Source organism: Idiotropiscis lumnitzeri, chromosome 9, assembly GCF_059441095.1.
Source record: "Idiotropiscis lumnitzeri isolate Australia: NSW breed Sydney's pygmy pipehorse chromosome 9, RoL_Ilum_1.0, whole genome shotgun sequence".
NCBI lineage: Eukaryota > Metazoa > Chordata > Actinopteri > Syngnathiformes > Syngnathidae > Idiotropiscis > Idiotropiscis lumnitzeri.
Genome location: NC_142399.1, coordinates 9402246 through 9416512, shown reverse-complemented (window position 1 = coordinate 9416512; position 14267 = coordinate 9402246). Strand labels below are relative to the sequence as shown.

Below are 14267 nucleotides of genomic sequence, written 5' to 3'. Positions count from 1 at the left end.
ACTTGACATTGAGTTTGTTTTATCTACCAACAAGTACATTTTAGTCTGTATTATGAATCTAACATTTGAATGAGACTAGAACAGGACATTTTTTTTTTTTTTCTGTACAAGAGCACTGGTCACTGAACAAGGCAGCGGTCGTGTGCGGTCGGCTCCTGCCGAGCTTCTTGGTAACGTTTTGCTTTCTTCTCGCTGCAGCGAGATGCTGAACTGTCCAGAATGTTCTGCAGGAGAACTTTGCTCTCACTCTGTGGCAGATTGTAGAAGAAATACTGTGGCACCATCTGAATGAACCTAAAGAGATAGACGATGGGGACTATTAGTTATTCCCATTCAGTTGAACTCAAAATGTGTTCAAGGTATGAATAAGAATTAACAGTATGTCAAAAATAAAATTAATTTTGTCTTAAGGAGGGACAAATGGAAATGTTACTTTTTAATTGTTTATATATTAATAATTGGGTCCCGTGACTTGAATGGCTATGCTGGCTGAATATCTAAAGCCACTTTTTTACACGAGCTCCACACCTGGTCGCCATGGTAACAAAAGCTAGACTCCATTGGCCCGGCAGTATTTTGGGCGGGGTGTCCATTTGGCTGCCCTCTCAAAATTTCAGCAAAACCTCAACTAGAGTTCGTGTTGTGTTTTCCTAAAGGCTACATAATCCGTCTTTAATTGTTGGTCAAGCTGTAAAATTCCATAAAAGTTTCACACAATTGATTGAGTGTGACCTTAACAAACGTGTGCGAACCTTAGCAGCTGTGTGTCATTCAACAACCTAAGCCGTCATGACCAAGGCTGCCGAATTTTGTTGCCGCGTCACATTCCCAGACATTCGCGCAATTCCATAATCCCTTTGTTCACCTACTAATACTACACAGAACAAACTTCTTCAATGGATAGTAAGACAAAGAAAAAGCACACGCAGCTTGTTGGCTAAGGCCCGAAAAAAATCGTCAATCCCTATAAAAACGTATTACCAATTAAATGTTTTTTTTAAATGCGTCTCCACAGCCACTTACAGAACAGATAGGGAGAATCGGTAGGTACGTTGTCAGACCAAGTTAAAAAAAAAAAGTCGGATTTGTTACGAGGTAGAACTCATGTTTCTTAATTATGTTTGCTCCCAAAGCGCTTGAAAGTGCTGAAAGGTACCTGAAAACCTAAGCTCGGGGTCGCCCAGTATTTCTCGACTTACATGCAACAACGGACAAATCGCTGGAAATGCCGACGAGGTTCGATACCCCACGAACAGATGTTTAAATAACAGATCGTCGAGATCCAATTTTTTTTTTTTTGTGCCCACCTGAGGATGGTGTCATTGGCGCAGCACGTCTGCAAGGGGACGCTGTAGCCGACCTCGTGACCGATGTTGACGTCCATCTCGTCGGCCACCCTCAAAGCCAGTTCCACTGCTTGCTGTGCATGTGTCTGGCTGCACGCTACCGTGCCGTGCCGGAACCGGTGCGTCAGGCAGAATTCGGCACACCACTCGGGAATCTGCAAGACATCACGAAGAGGTCCACAATACTGCAAAGCAGCGATTCTCCAAACATGAGAGTGCTAGTACTTACTTGAGAACTTGTTCCAGTTGCAGCAGAAGCTGCGACAACGATGACTTGTTCTTTCTCCAACAAGTCCAAAAAAATCCCCCTTGATGGTCCAGACAGGAAGCGTTTTCCTTTCCTCCAGCAGCGTGTAAAATCTGGACGAGTACGGCAGTCCGTCGAACTGGTTCAGCTCCAAAATGTCATGGTATTCTTCTTTTGGTGAGCCCTCAAAACATTCCTCCGCACTCTGGGTGTCCAGCGCCATTGGACCGACCGTTTTCGGATCTCATCAACACATCAGTGGAGAACTGGAAAGCCGTGGAAGGAAAGAAAGGCTAACCGGGCGACTGGCCCAGTGTTGTCATGCGGTCACTAATCCCATACAAGTGTAGTCATCAACAAATGACACACACACACACACTCTGGCGTAACGACACAATGAGACTCAGAGAGTGGGGGTGGTGGATATTTACAAAACCGATTTCTGCATCAACTGTTTATTCGTGTGAATACAAGGAACCAAGCCTTCACATTCTGTTGTGTTGAGACTGAAAGACAAGCACACACATTCACAGAATCTTTTTCTTCCTGCTATTATTCTTCTTCTGTATGTTTGACAGCGGAAACAAGAGATAAATATTTATCTAATAACATGAGAAAAACGTGAAACATTAAAAAAAATATAGAATACATACAAATCCATCATACTCACCAGAGATGCCGATGATAAATTGTATACAACGTGCACGAATTATGCTAGTTGAACTTAATTAGAACACGTTTGCCACTGACCAACCAATCAGAGGATGGAAATATGCTGATGACATCAAAGGCCAGCGCTCTGACCCTGCGAGGATAAATCGGAAACCAGACTGATTCAAGAAACATTTCCATTACATAACTGAAGTGACATGGACCAGAACTACTGATTATGAAGACTATGGGCAAGTTCGATTGACGTGGCAGCACAGAATGCTGAAATCTGATTGGACTAAAAATTAATATCATAACGTCATAAAGAAGTGAATTGATCAATTTTCTAAATTCACAATTTTATGTTTTTTTTTTTAGTGAGCGTTAATAGTTTCCAGTATTACTGTACACTATATAAATATGTTGTTAATAAATTGGTCGCTTTATTGAGAATAGAAATTAAATGCAATATGAATTATATTGTCTATTTTTGGTGTCATGTCATCTCCTGTAACTGCTTGTGATGCATTCCAATATTAATACAGTCATGGTTATTTTTAAAAGTCAATAATAGGGGATTATTCTGTGGGATGAAATTTGTAGTAACTCGTTTTTTGCACAAGGTGGCAGTGTGGGACAGAATGCTAACGTTCATCAGACTGTAGAGACTACAAAACCGACAAAACAGTAACCAAACGCGCATCCAGTAACTCTTAGATGGCTTTTGCTGCCTTTATGCAAATACAAAGTAAAACACACATGTATGATGTACAAACGACAAAAAGACAAAGTTGAACATGGAGTTGCGCACTGTGACTTTTCTCACTCGCACGTGTCACTGAACAGTGATGGAAAAAGCAAAACGGAGGTCAGGGAGGAAACACATCCAAAAATCCAAAACGTGATGCTGTGGAGACAAACACAACATTTCACCAGACGCGTGGATGAGAAAAACAAAAGCGGATGACATCATCACGCTTGGCTGTGAACTCCAACTGGTGTCATTATGTATCCGTTATTTTGTGACAACAGCTTCACGTGACCGGAGAAAATTTCAAATGTCGTCTTCTTTTTTTTCCATCTAATTTGTCAATGAATTATTATTATTATTATTATTATTATGTTTTAATTTACATAAAAACTGATTTTGTTCATTTGAGGTGGACAAACTGACTTGGTTCCCTTTTGTCCTTGCATCTGAGATTATAAAACACACATTTTGCTTTCTAAATGTATAAAACACCTCCTACATAAATGTCCAATCTTCACAAGAGTGCACACAAATAAAATAATAAATAGTCCATTGGTACCTGAGCGAGGACAAGATAGAGCACCGTTAAGTGGGAGAGCACCACCGATGATGTGACGTCAGCGTCCTTTTTCTTTTTTTTTTTTTGCTTTCAAATGTCCAAAAAAAAAGTGTCTCACGCAAACATTGCGCCGCTCTTTTTACATACTGGACGTCCACTGTAGGCATAGTGACCAGTCCAGCTGAGCCTCGGTGATGAATTAGTGCAAATAAAAGAAAGAGAGAGAGAGAGAGAGACTCTCTCCACCTGGGAGATGCTCAGCAGTCTTTGGGACTCTTTGGCGGTCTGTAGGGCAACACTGGTGCGGGTCTGAGAACAACAACAGAATTTTTTCATGAGTCCAATTATGATTGCTTTTAAAGTGTGCATAATGTTTTATTGGCTCACATTAATAAAGTTGAGGACTACTACATGACTGATTTTTAACGTTGGTTATGATGGTGGTATTTGGATAGATGAGTTTAAGAAGGAAGGAAGAAGCTGAACTAACGACCTGCTGGGTAACGGGATGGCGGGTGGTGGTTTGGGCACGGTGGGGATGGGGATGGGCAACGGTCCTCTCCCGGGGATGTGAAGGCCCAACGCGGAGGCGCCGTGACCCAGGCGAGCGCTTCGGCCCAGCGGGTCGGCGGGAAGCGGCTTCTGGGGTGCACTGGGCTTGTCAAAGTCCTGCAAACGAAGGAGCAGTAACGAGAAATGTGTTTTATGGTGAGTCCGAAAAATGACACATTTTACGCATGCAATTCACAACAATTATAATTCCATAAAAAAAAAATAAACGTGTTTAACCTTCCAAATTTTTGAATATGTGGGGATATACCAGCAACTAGCGTTATTCACAAATTTTACACAATAAAAATACACATTTCAATAAAAAAGACAAAACAACAACAACAAATTAATTGTATGACAGGACTAAAGAAAGGACTACTTTCACTTTTTGAAGCTACTCAACTCAGTTCAGCACCAAAATGCCCAAAAAACAGCACCAAAACAGCTAATTTTCTTTCAGTGAATATTGGAGAATATTTCTTAATATTTCATTTTCTGCGTTTAACTCATTTACTGCCATTGACAGCTTAAGACGTCAAAGATCCTTTTTTTTTTTTTTTTATTCGGCTGGGAGTGAATAACTTAATTACAAATCAACTTAGCTGAGGGAACATTTTTTTTTCCAATCACCATGGACTTGGTAACAAACTAAAAAAAACAAAACATGTACTTCATTAGATTTGAAAAGGTGTACTCGTGGAAAAGCAATATGCAAGTGAGCATCTACAAAGCCCCTGGCAGTTTGGAGTGGTGGTGGTGGTGGTGGCATTAATTCAGCGTAAAAGATGGCACCCGGGGAAGGCGACGTGATCAAGACGTACGAGTTGTGTCGAAAACCTGACAAATGGTGCAGCCTTTTGGACACAATGGGCCAATGTTGGCGGGGACGTGACAATTCCCTGAGCGCTACTCTTCACTCACCGGCGGAGCTGATGAAGAACCACAAAGCAAGCTCACCTGCTTTGCAATAACCAACAAATACTCGCTCGTCCACAGGCGCATTGGTGTAAAAAAATTAAAATTTGACGACTCACGACAAGAAAAAGCAAGTAAAGAATTATATCAGGCAATTTATTGACGCACAAACTTTGCAAATTGTAAAAACAATCTTATAACTTTGTCTTAAATCAAGTCATAGGCAGGCTAGCGAATAGCATCAGTGTCAGACGTCAGTGGTGTGCAAAGCAAAGATTTTGAAGCTTAATTCTGCTCTATAGTAGCACTGGGTGATAATGGAAAAAAATAATCAAAATTATTTTGATTGATATTGAAAACATGATTAATAAAAAAGATTATTCATTGATTGCAAAACTTAGCATGTCACTATCACAGGAAAATCACTCCCGGAAGTTGATGCTAATTTCCCGCTAGCATGGCAATGGGATTTTAAAGAGACTTTAGCATTAGCACTGGCAATGTTTTTTTTAAAACAAAGCATGTTTTCTATTTCAATATAAAATGCGTCTCGTTGTTTTTGTTGTGTGTTTAGATTTACAGAGCACTCCAACTTGAGTGTCATTAATTTTATTAAAAGCACGCTAAGGGAGGTCAGAATCACAAACTACACAGACTAGTGCAAGCAATATGGAGCATTCACGGTACTTTCGCAACGTCGGCAACTTACTAATAAACTAATGATGTCATTATAGAATTTTTTTTCTTGAACTACAATATTACTGAGTACCTTTTTCATATTAAAACCACAATGAGGCTGGAACAGGCTAATGGCATTTCTTTTCATTTCAATGAGGAATGAGGATTTAAGCTATGTCAAGATCTAAAGTCCAAAAAAATAAACTAGGCAGCATTTCCCCCCCCACATTTCAGTGTTGATGCAATACGTTGCTGTAACACCGACAGAGCCTCCTGGAAATGCAATGACTATTCTGCACAAAAGACGTGATTGGCCTTCAAAGAAGCCTTTCCCGATCACAAATATTAGCAGTCACAGAGGCGGCGTCACGTCTCACAATAAGCGGCTAAACACATTTTCCTTCGAGGGTTGCCGGTCGGCTCGCCCTCGCTGCCCTTTTGATTGAATCTCTTATCCGATGTGTGACACGTCATCTCTCCGCTTGATTAGAACCTGACCAATCTGCTAGCGGCGCCTTGTTTTGACACGGCGTCCTTTTTCGACGGGTAGACAGCCACCTTTCAGATGGCTTAAATGAGCATGGAGAGCACGAGCCTCAATGGGGGGCCGCTCGGGAACTCATCTTCAGACGCAAGAGCGGAGGTTTCATATCATTACAAATGTCAAAAACAAATGTTTGAAAAAAACTACACATGAAAGTGGATTAAAGTGGCGCGACGACGATTTATTCTCTCCATTGCTTTCAATATTGCTGACTCGGCAAATCTGCCGAGGACGGAGGGGGAGTGGGGGGGAGGGTGTGAGGGGTCTTTACCATGAGGAAGGTGAATTGTTTTGTTGGGCAAAGTGGAGAATGCAGAGCAGAAATTAGTATTTTTCTGTATTCTTGTAATTGATTGCTTTCATTGGGTGTCGGGAGATCATTTAGGGCACAGAGAAGTTAACTTGTTATGGCATGTTGATTTAAAATGGGGGGAAAAAAATGAGGATTTAGAACAAAAAAAGGCAGAACAAAGGATCTTTTAGAACTAGTTTGTTTTATGCGTGTTCATGTTTCACTCTTCCCCAAATGCACCATCAAGAGACCACTTCCTGTTTTTCGTCCTAAATTGGACACAACATTATTTTTCTCAAGGGATCCTCGCTGGCCTAAATCTTTGGGAACAAGAGAATGCAATTTCTGGAGAATTTGCGGGAGAAGGATGAAAGGCTTTATGAAAAGTAATTTTGGGCTTTTATTTAGAAATCGAAAAAAAATACTCGTAGGGATAAGCTGAACTGTCAGGTTTAGAAAGCTTTAACTAAGGTTGAATTTGTGTAATTTTTGGTTAAAAATGAGTAATATCGCAAAAAGGAAGACATTTTTGAAAATCCGCTAAATAGAGAGAACAGAATAAAAAAAAATAATTATATTCTTTCCACGTGCATCAAGCATATTAAAACTTATTAAAATATTTTTGGTACAATTTTCCCAACATCCAAACAGTGACTGCAGCTCTCCTTTATCAACCTACGAGGGGGCATTACCTGTATAGTAAGTAAGACTACGCTACAAAAAATAGACAGATGACAGCAGCATATCAATATTGTTGAAGACATACCTGGCACAGTCGGTAGGATGCGGGCTGACGGGGTAGACTGAGAAAAGGCGGCACGGCGGGTGGCGACAGAGCATCGGAGCGATGGTCAGCCGGCGGCAGCCTGTGTCGGGTCGGCAGGGGAGGCAGGTTGGGTTGACCCACGCTGAGCGACACGGGCATGGGCTGACTGATGTGCAGCGGCTGGTAGAGCGGCAGGCGGCGCAGGCTGTGCGAGTGGAACTTGTGTGGCGGGAGCAGTGGCTCGGCACTCAACAGGGACGGCTGAGTGAAAAAACAACAACATCAGTTTGGTGATTGAAATGTCATATTTTGAAACTAGAGATCCCGATTTTTGTGTTTTGGATGGAAATTACTGTAAATTGATAGCACAGATGATTAATAGCTGCTGAGACCAGACCGCAATACAACTTTCACATCTGGGACCTCCCCACTCACAACAGGTGTTCCCCAGGGCTCCGTCCTGGGGCCCCTGCTCTACAGATCCTGATTCTTTTGTGTTTTGGGATTGAAATCGCTATCATTCAAAGCACAGATGAATAATTGCTGGTTAATTCTCCAAGGAGAAGCTAAAATTCCTTATATCCCCACAGCTCTCCAGTCACTACAGGTATTCCTCAGAGCTCTCTTCTAGGAGCCTTGCTCTTTATATGCCCACGCACCCTCTGCCCCATTTCCTGAAACTTCAGTATTCACTTTGATCGCTTCGTGAATGACATCAAGCCCTACCTTTTCTGCAAACCAAACATCTGATTTCCACTCTCATTATTCACCTCATGCTTGTCCTCAAAAGTAATATGATCTACGATGACATCATGAAGTGGACTCCATACAAATCTACTTGCGAGAACGAGTGCATGTCATAAAAGTTGACAACATCAGAAATGACGTTGACAAAAAGTTGCTGTTTAGCTCCAGCATGCACTAATGAAACCACATTCGCACACGCAGCTAACATATCTCAGAACGGTGCGTAACAAATTCTGCGTGTCATTATCAAAACGTGTTTTCATTGTCTGCTGCCAACATTCATCACCTCAGCTGGCTCGCCACTAAAGACGCTTTTAGAAAGCTCATCTTAACGGAATGCGACTACGTCAACTTGATTAATATTTCTTTTTAGAGGAGGCGGAATTGATGTCAGCTTGTCAACAAAGTGCACGTTCCCAAATGGATCCGAAGAGAATGACCCACCTTGTAAATGCTGGCTCCCAGTCCACAGGGTTTAGGAGGAGGTTTGCGTTGCGGCAACGTTCTGCATGGAAACTGAGTCCTGGCTGGGCTGGTGGGCCGCTTGGCCTCGATAGATCTGGAAAAGGTCAAAAGGTTAGAAATATCACCAAAATACTTGATATATTGTCATCTCACCTCTATTATAGGTAACAAAAGATTTTACATTTAAAGAGACAGTTGTTGTTAGTTTTTGCTTTAAGGCTTCTTTACAATTGTGGAATGAGGTATTTTCAGCCTTCAAACAAACTATTGCGATAGACAATACCAGCAATGTATAATGTGAATATAATGGTAAAATATAAAGTAAATGTATTATATATGGATTATTGTCAGTGTATTTTAATCAGAAAGTATAATTAATTATTTTTCTTTTAAAAAAAATTACGTCTTCTGTGAACAAATTGTGAAAGAAAAGATTCTAAAAAAAAATGCAGTATTTCAAAATGAATTATTCATTAAATTATATGTAATATAAAAATAAAATATTAAATAATAGTACAAATATGTTGTCTAACATTTATCATTTAAGTATTGAGTAATATCTATCATATTATAGTCAAAAGTCTTATATTAGAAAAATCGTACAAAAAATGTATTCAATTGTGTGCACATAACTGAACATAAATATATTTATTTAATAATAATTTTGCATTATACCATTGTAATATTTTTGAGAAGAACCTTTCGCAAATACTTATTAGCAAATAATCTTTGTAATACAATAAAATATGACAGATGAATGAGTGTGTATTATTTAGGGGCGTGCATCTCCCCAATAAAAATGATTCAATACGTATCGCGATATCTGTGTAAAAGTGAAACGATTTGATCAAATTTGATTCGATGCACTCTTTCATATGTCAAAACCGATTTTACGTGTGTTTTTGTGGGCTTACCTGAGCTTCTCCAAAGTGCTCTTCCTGTGTGTGAAGAGCAGTCGCAGCAGTGTCTTCCTCTTGAGGAAGACGAGGCCGCTGGCCAGCAGCAGGACGCTGGCGCCCACCAGGACGGCCACGGTGATCAGCACGCTGTCGGCTGACGCCACATACCACAAGACGCACATTAATGCACACACGTCTACGGCCACACGACGACCAGAGGACACGTGCACAGAACGTTAAAAGCGAGTCATCGTTTCACAATGAGTCATATTCTTTGGAAAGAAAGGCGACGCGGCGTAATTTATTGCCGAGGCCAATTGGGAGTTGTTATTCCAAGACATTCAGAGCGCAACAGCGAGGAAAAGGATGTAAAACATAACAGCTGCGGCTTAGGAATGAGATGATTGCGCGGGGCTACCTGCCAGTCTCGTCGGTCCGCTGTCGATGCTTCCGCCGAAGCCGGCCCGCTCGCAGAACGGGGGTGCCCAATGTGCTTCGCAGTGGCAGTTCTTCTTATTGTTGCACACCTGCAACAATCGACAGCATATCATGTGGTTCTGTCAACTAATATTTCTGATTCTATTTCATACTTTTATCCCCACGTGCTTTAAACTCATTTAAACACTTAGAGGGCGAGATTAAATGAAGAAAAATAATTATTTGATAAAAATTTTATGGTCCAATCTTGTATTGCTAATTTGATTTTTAGGAGTGGCTGGGATCAGAGAGAACATGCGACTTCTGTAACTCTGCTGAAATGATGATGTGATGATTATCCACCGCTGATTAGCAACAGAAGTTGGAAAAGAAAAGTGGACAGATTCAGCAAGGAAACACGGGTGATCGTAGAAGCTGCCTTGAATCAGCCACATTTTGCTTGAGAGTTAAATTTAATCACATCATTTTGACTTTTTCAATGGATTTTTCAATTTTTCAATCAATGCTATCTTATTATTGCTCGTGTTGCTATTTTATTGAAGCTGGAAGTGGTTTCATTAGCTCATTTTACTACGCCCTTTCATACACCGCTGTTGGTAACCTGCCAAGATCAGGGAGCCAAAAAGGGTTATATCAGATCACTTTGTGCCATTCACAAGAATGTACAAATAAAAAAATAACTCTCGTATGAACACATGTGGCTTCAGATGGAAAAAACGTGCAAAAAGGAAAGCAGCTTTTGTAACCGAGAGGGGGCTTCCCATAGAGCCAAGAGGATTCCCGTGTGAGCTCTTTGTAATGTTGGGAGGAGGATGGAGGGAGGTGACCGGGGGGAGTTGCGCAGCTGCATACTGGATGGATGGGGGGATGTTAGCGAGGTTAAGAAGTGCAACGAGGGAGGTTTGATGAGCGGCAGCTTGATGTCTTCATGACGAAGGGGAATGTTTCTCCGGAGCCAATCGAAGCACGCCTCCTCTTGCCTCCTACAGTCTGTGTCAAGCGAATGCTAACAAGAGAAGTGCTGAAGTGGAGACTGTGGAGTCTATTTTATGATTGGATTTTTGTTTGTTTTGTTTTCAAAGTTTCTATTTGTCTTATTTTTGTTTAGCTTGAATTATTAGCCACTAAACTAGGACGGGGAAAGGAGCATCATTGATTGCTTATGTCACTCTACTGAGAGCTGCAGGGAGTCCAAAAATGTGTTTTACTTTTTAAAGTGGCAAAATGCTGCTGAATCGAGACAATAATAAGGCAATTATTTTTACTTTCAATACACATAGTTCCTACTAAATATTTTTCATATTTAACAGAAGATTATCATATCAGTATGTTTAAACGACAAATTGTATTAATAAGGAAATAAATTGGGAAATGTTTCTACAGGTGTTGGCTCTTCAATGATAATGAAATGATTTCGTTGACGCCCCTTATTTTCATGACGATAACGTGACGGTGCAGCAAATGTTAACACGGCAAATTTAAACACCGAGATGGACAGCTTTTAAAATTTAATTTTGCGCCGACAAACTTTGCCATGATTTCATTCCCAGATCACATCCAAAGGAGCAAAAGACCCAAAAAGTTGGACGTGAAGTCAACATGCTTTTAATTTGCCGAGTAACTGCAGTGATTAAACGGACAACTTGCTCAGGAGTCAATTAGAGAGTAAGACAGGCTGCGGCCCCATTAAATATTGAGTCGGCCGCTACTTTGCACTCACCCCACGTCCGTTGCACTTTCCCGAGCACTCGTGCACGCCGAAGACGCTGACGTTCTGGCACTGGCGATTCAGGCACACCTGCCAACAGGAGGAATGCCGATTGAAGCTTTTTGATTGGGTTCAATCGCTACGGTGAACTCCTGCAAGATGCGCATTCATCATTCACAGAGCGAATGTATTCGTAGCTTATGTGCTGCTGTTCCATGTGTGGAAAAGCAGCGGCTGTTTCTGCCTTTGGCCAGGTGGGGGCAGTATAAGACAGACGGATGGATGTTCTGTTCATCGGCACGTCTTAAATCATCAGTGCGGCATTAATACACGGTGTTCTACGCAGAGGATAAAGGATATATGGCTGTGCTGCACATACGTGTTCAATATGTTGCTTAAAGTGTTGTAGAACTGTGTTAGAATAAATTGGCGAACCTGACAAACTGCAACTGCTAATTAGCCTTGACATTAAGAAAGCAGACAGAAAGGCAAAGCTCTGTGATTGTTTTGGTGAATAGTCTTTGTTTTGTGTTAGTATGACAAAAAAATTAAACTGGTAGTGGCATTAAATTAAAATGATAATAATTTTTTTTTTTTGCATTTCATAACGGCTCACCCTCCCGTCTCCACACTTGGTGCCAGCTAGAACCAGACCCGGATCGGGCATGTCGTCCCCAAGGTAAACGTGCGTCCCTCGACATAGGATGCGACCGCCCTCTTGGAGCGGGATGTTGGTTTCGATGGAAACTGCGTTGGTGCCGATCACTGGCCGGTTGGCGCCGCCCTGGCACTGGATTTTACCACACTTTGCATCCCTGGAAATGACAACAAAAACACGGGAAACACAAATTTAAATCAAACAACGTCAATGTAAGGGAACACAAATGTTTTCAAAGCTGTAGGTGATTTTAGCCAATCAGAAGCCTAAAGAAGTCATTTTCAGAAAAAGCAGAATTGTAACAACGGAGGAAAAAAGGGAGTCGTAGCTGTGAACTGTTATTGCTGAACATCATAATTAAATGTCAAGTTAATAAAACAAACTAATAAATTACTGACATAATTAGAGGGTTATAAAAAGCAGGGGATAATCCTGTAAAAATTATGATTTGTTGTTTTACAGTTTTTTGTTCCTAGTTTTGCTGTATTTTAAATGTAATAATTTGTACATGATATATTATTTAACCTTATTTTTTCTTAATCGTGGAAAATGACGCTGAGTGACAAAAAGCGCTTAAATTAAAATATTTACATCCAAATGCTAAATACTTAGGTACACAATATAATTTTTTTTCTCCCTTGAAAATATAAATTTGACACTCATCAAGGCTGTTAGGAGAAGTTAATTAGAGAGTTCAACCAAGAATAAACGCATGAAATGGCGCATCAATACTCAATTAGCTGTCTGAATCATTAAAGCTTTAGTTGGACGACGGTCTGTTGCCTACATTATGACGATTGCTAATTGTTTCAGTTTCCTTCTAACCATTGAAAAACGCATTCAAATTAAGAGCGACAAGAAAAGGCAGAGAAGGACTCCAACTAAGCTCCATTAATGGTCACTGTTCCCACAGATCAGAGATGAACTTAAAAAAAATAACATACATGGAACAGCAACACACACAAACAGGTCATACGATACTACAATTATATTTTATACTTTTTAATGAACTTCCACTGTGAATATTCTTAGCACAAGACCAGCTGTAGACCTTCCGGTGCAGCTGCAGAGCCCCACCTTGCATCGCATTTGGCAAAGGAGCCTTTGGAATCCTTGCCGCAGTTCCCGTAAGGATCCCCCGCCGAGTTGACTCGCTCAAAGCAGATCCCCGGCGCTGGCTTGGCTCCTGCGCACAAGATGGCAGAGGTTCAAACATTGCTGACACAAAGAAGGCCGTTCAAAGGCCAACGTACACACAAGTACTAAAGCGACCTGGACCCCACAGGGTGATGCACTGCTGCTCGTGGTTCTGGCAGATGCCGTTGTAGCAGTAGCCCTCCACGGCGTGGCAGGCGTGGCCGTCGTGGAGGTAGACGTTGGACGGGCAGTGGGGGTCGGCGCCCGTGCAGAACTCGGGGAGGTCGCAGGAGTTGCCGGACTTGCGACACATGGTGCCCGCCGGTTTGAGCTGGAATAATAATTAAAAAAAAAAAAAAAATGAAACATGAGAGCTTTGGGTGTGATACTTGGGAAGACGTCAGTTTGTCATTTTAGTTTTGATAAAGGTGAACCTGTATTTTATAAATTCAGTTACTTTTCATTTGTTTTTAAAGAGGTTTATTTATTTATTTTTTGAAATGCTTAATTTTGGTGAGTTTCTATTAGTTTTAGCATTTGTTTTTTTTTTTGTTTTTTTTAAATATATGGAGTATTTGTCAAGTGCATGTTAAAAGAAAAAGGTTACCAAGTATTGTGTAATAAAGAAAAGTGGACGCTAATTCCATTCCATTCCATTCGGAATGGAAACCCTCAAATGATAAAAATGGGAACGTGTGCACCTGGCTTCCGATAGCAGCATTTATCACTGTCAAGCAAGTGAATGGAAGCGTTTGTTGTCACCTGGCAGTCGTCGCAGCATTGTCCGTGGGCGCACACGGCGTCTCCTTTCAGCGTGCACGTTGTGGCGTTGCAGCATGGGTTCAAACATTCCTTCGGGGAAAAAGTGCAAAGACAACACGTAAGAAACTGCAATGAAGAGACAATCTCAGCAG

General features: G+C 41.2%; 1 protein-coding gene and 1 long non-coding RNA gene across 3 annotated transcripts in view; both read right to left on the bottom strand.

Moving 5' to 3' along the window:
* Nucleotides 1–2: 2 nt before the first annotated feature.
* On the bottom strand, nt 3–1932 carry LOC148330148 (uncharacterized). Its single transcript, XR_015845089.1, has 3 exons — nt 1576–1932; nt 1308–1501; nt 3–294 (listed from the first exon to the last, which is right to left on the bottom strand). It is a non-coding gene; the product is annotated as an uncharacterized LOC148330148 (long non-coding RNA).
* A 1422-nt stretch (nt 1933–3354) lies between these two features.
* adam12b (ADAM metallopeptidase domain 12b) overlaps nt 3355–14267 on the bottom strand; it is a 56130-nt gene continuing 45217 nt past the window's right edge. For both annotated transcript variants that reach the window (XM_088304979.1, XM_088304980.1), the window contains 11 exons: nt 14116–14205; nt 13489–13684; nt 13294–13402; nt 12175–12373; nt 11571–11648; nt 9831–9939; nt 9428–9566; nt 8493–8607; nt 7302–7562; nt 4048–4223; nt 3355–3863 (listed from right to left, as the gene is read on the bottom strand). In XM_088304979.1, the coding sequence (XP_088161105.1) occupies nt 3812–3863; nt 4048–4223; nt 7302–7562; nt 8493–8607; nt 9428–9566; nt 9831–9939; nt 11571–11648; nt 12175–12373; nt 13294–13402; nt 13489–13684; nt 14116–14205 (1524 nt within the window). In that variant the 3' untranslated portion in view covers nt 3355–3811. The remainder of the gene's footprint in view (nt 3864–4047; nt 4224–7301; nt 7563–8492; nt 8608–9427; nt 9567–9830; nt 9940–11570; nt 11649–12174; nt 12374–13293; nt 13403–13488; nt 13685–14115; nt 14206–14267) is intronic.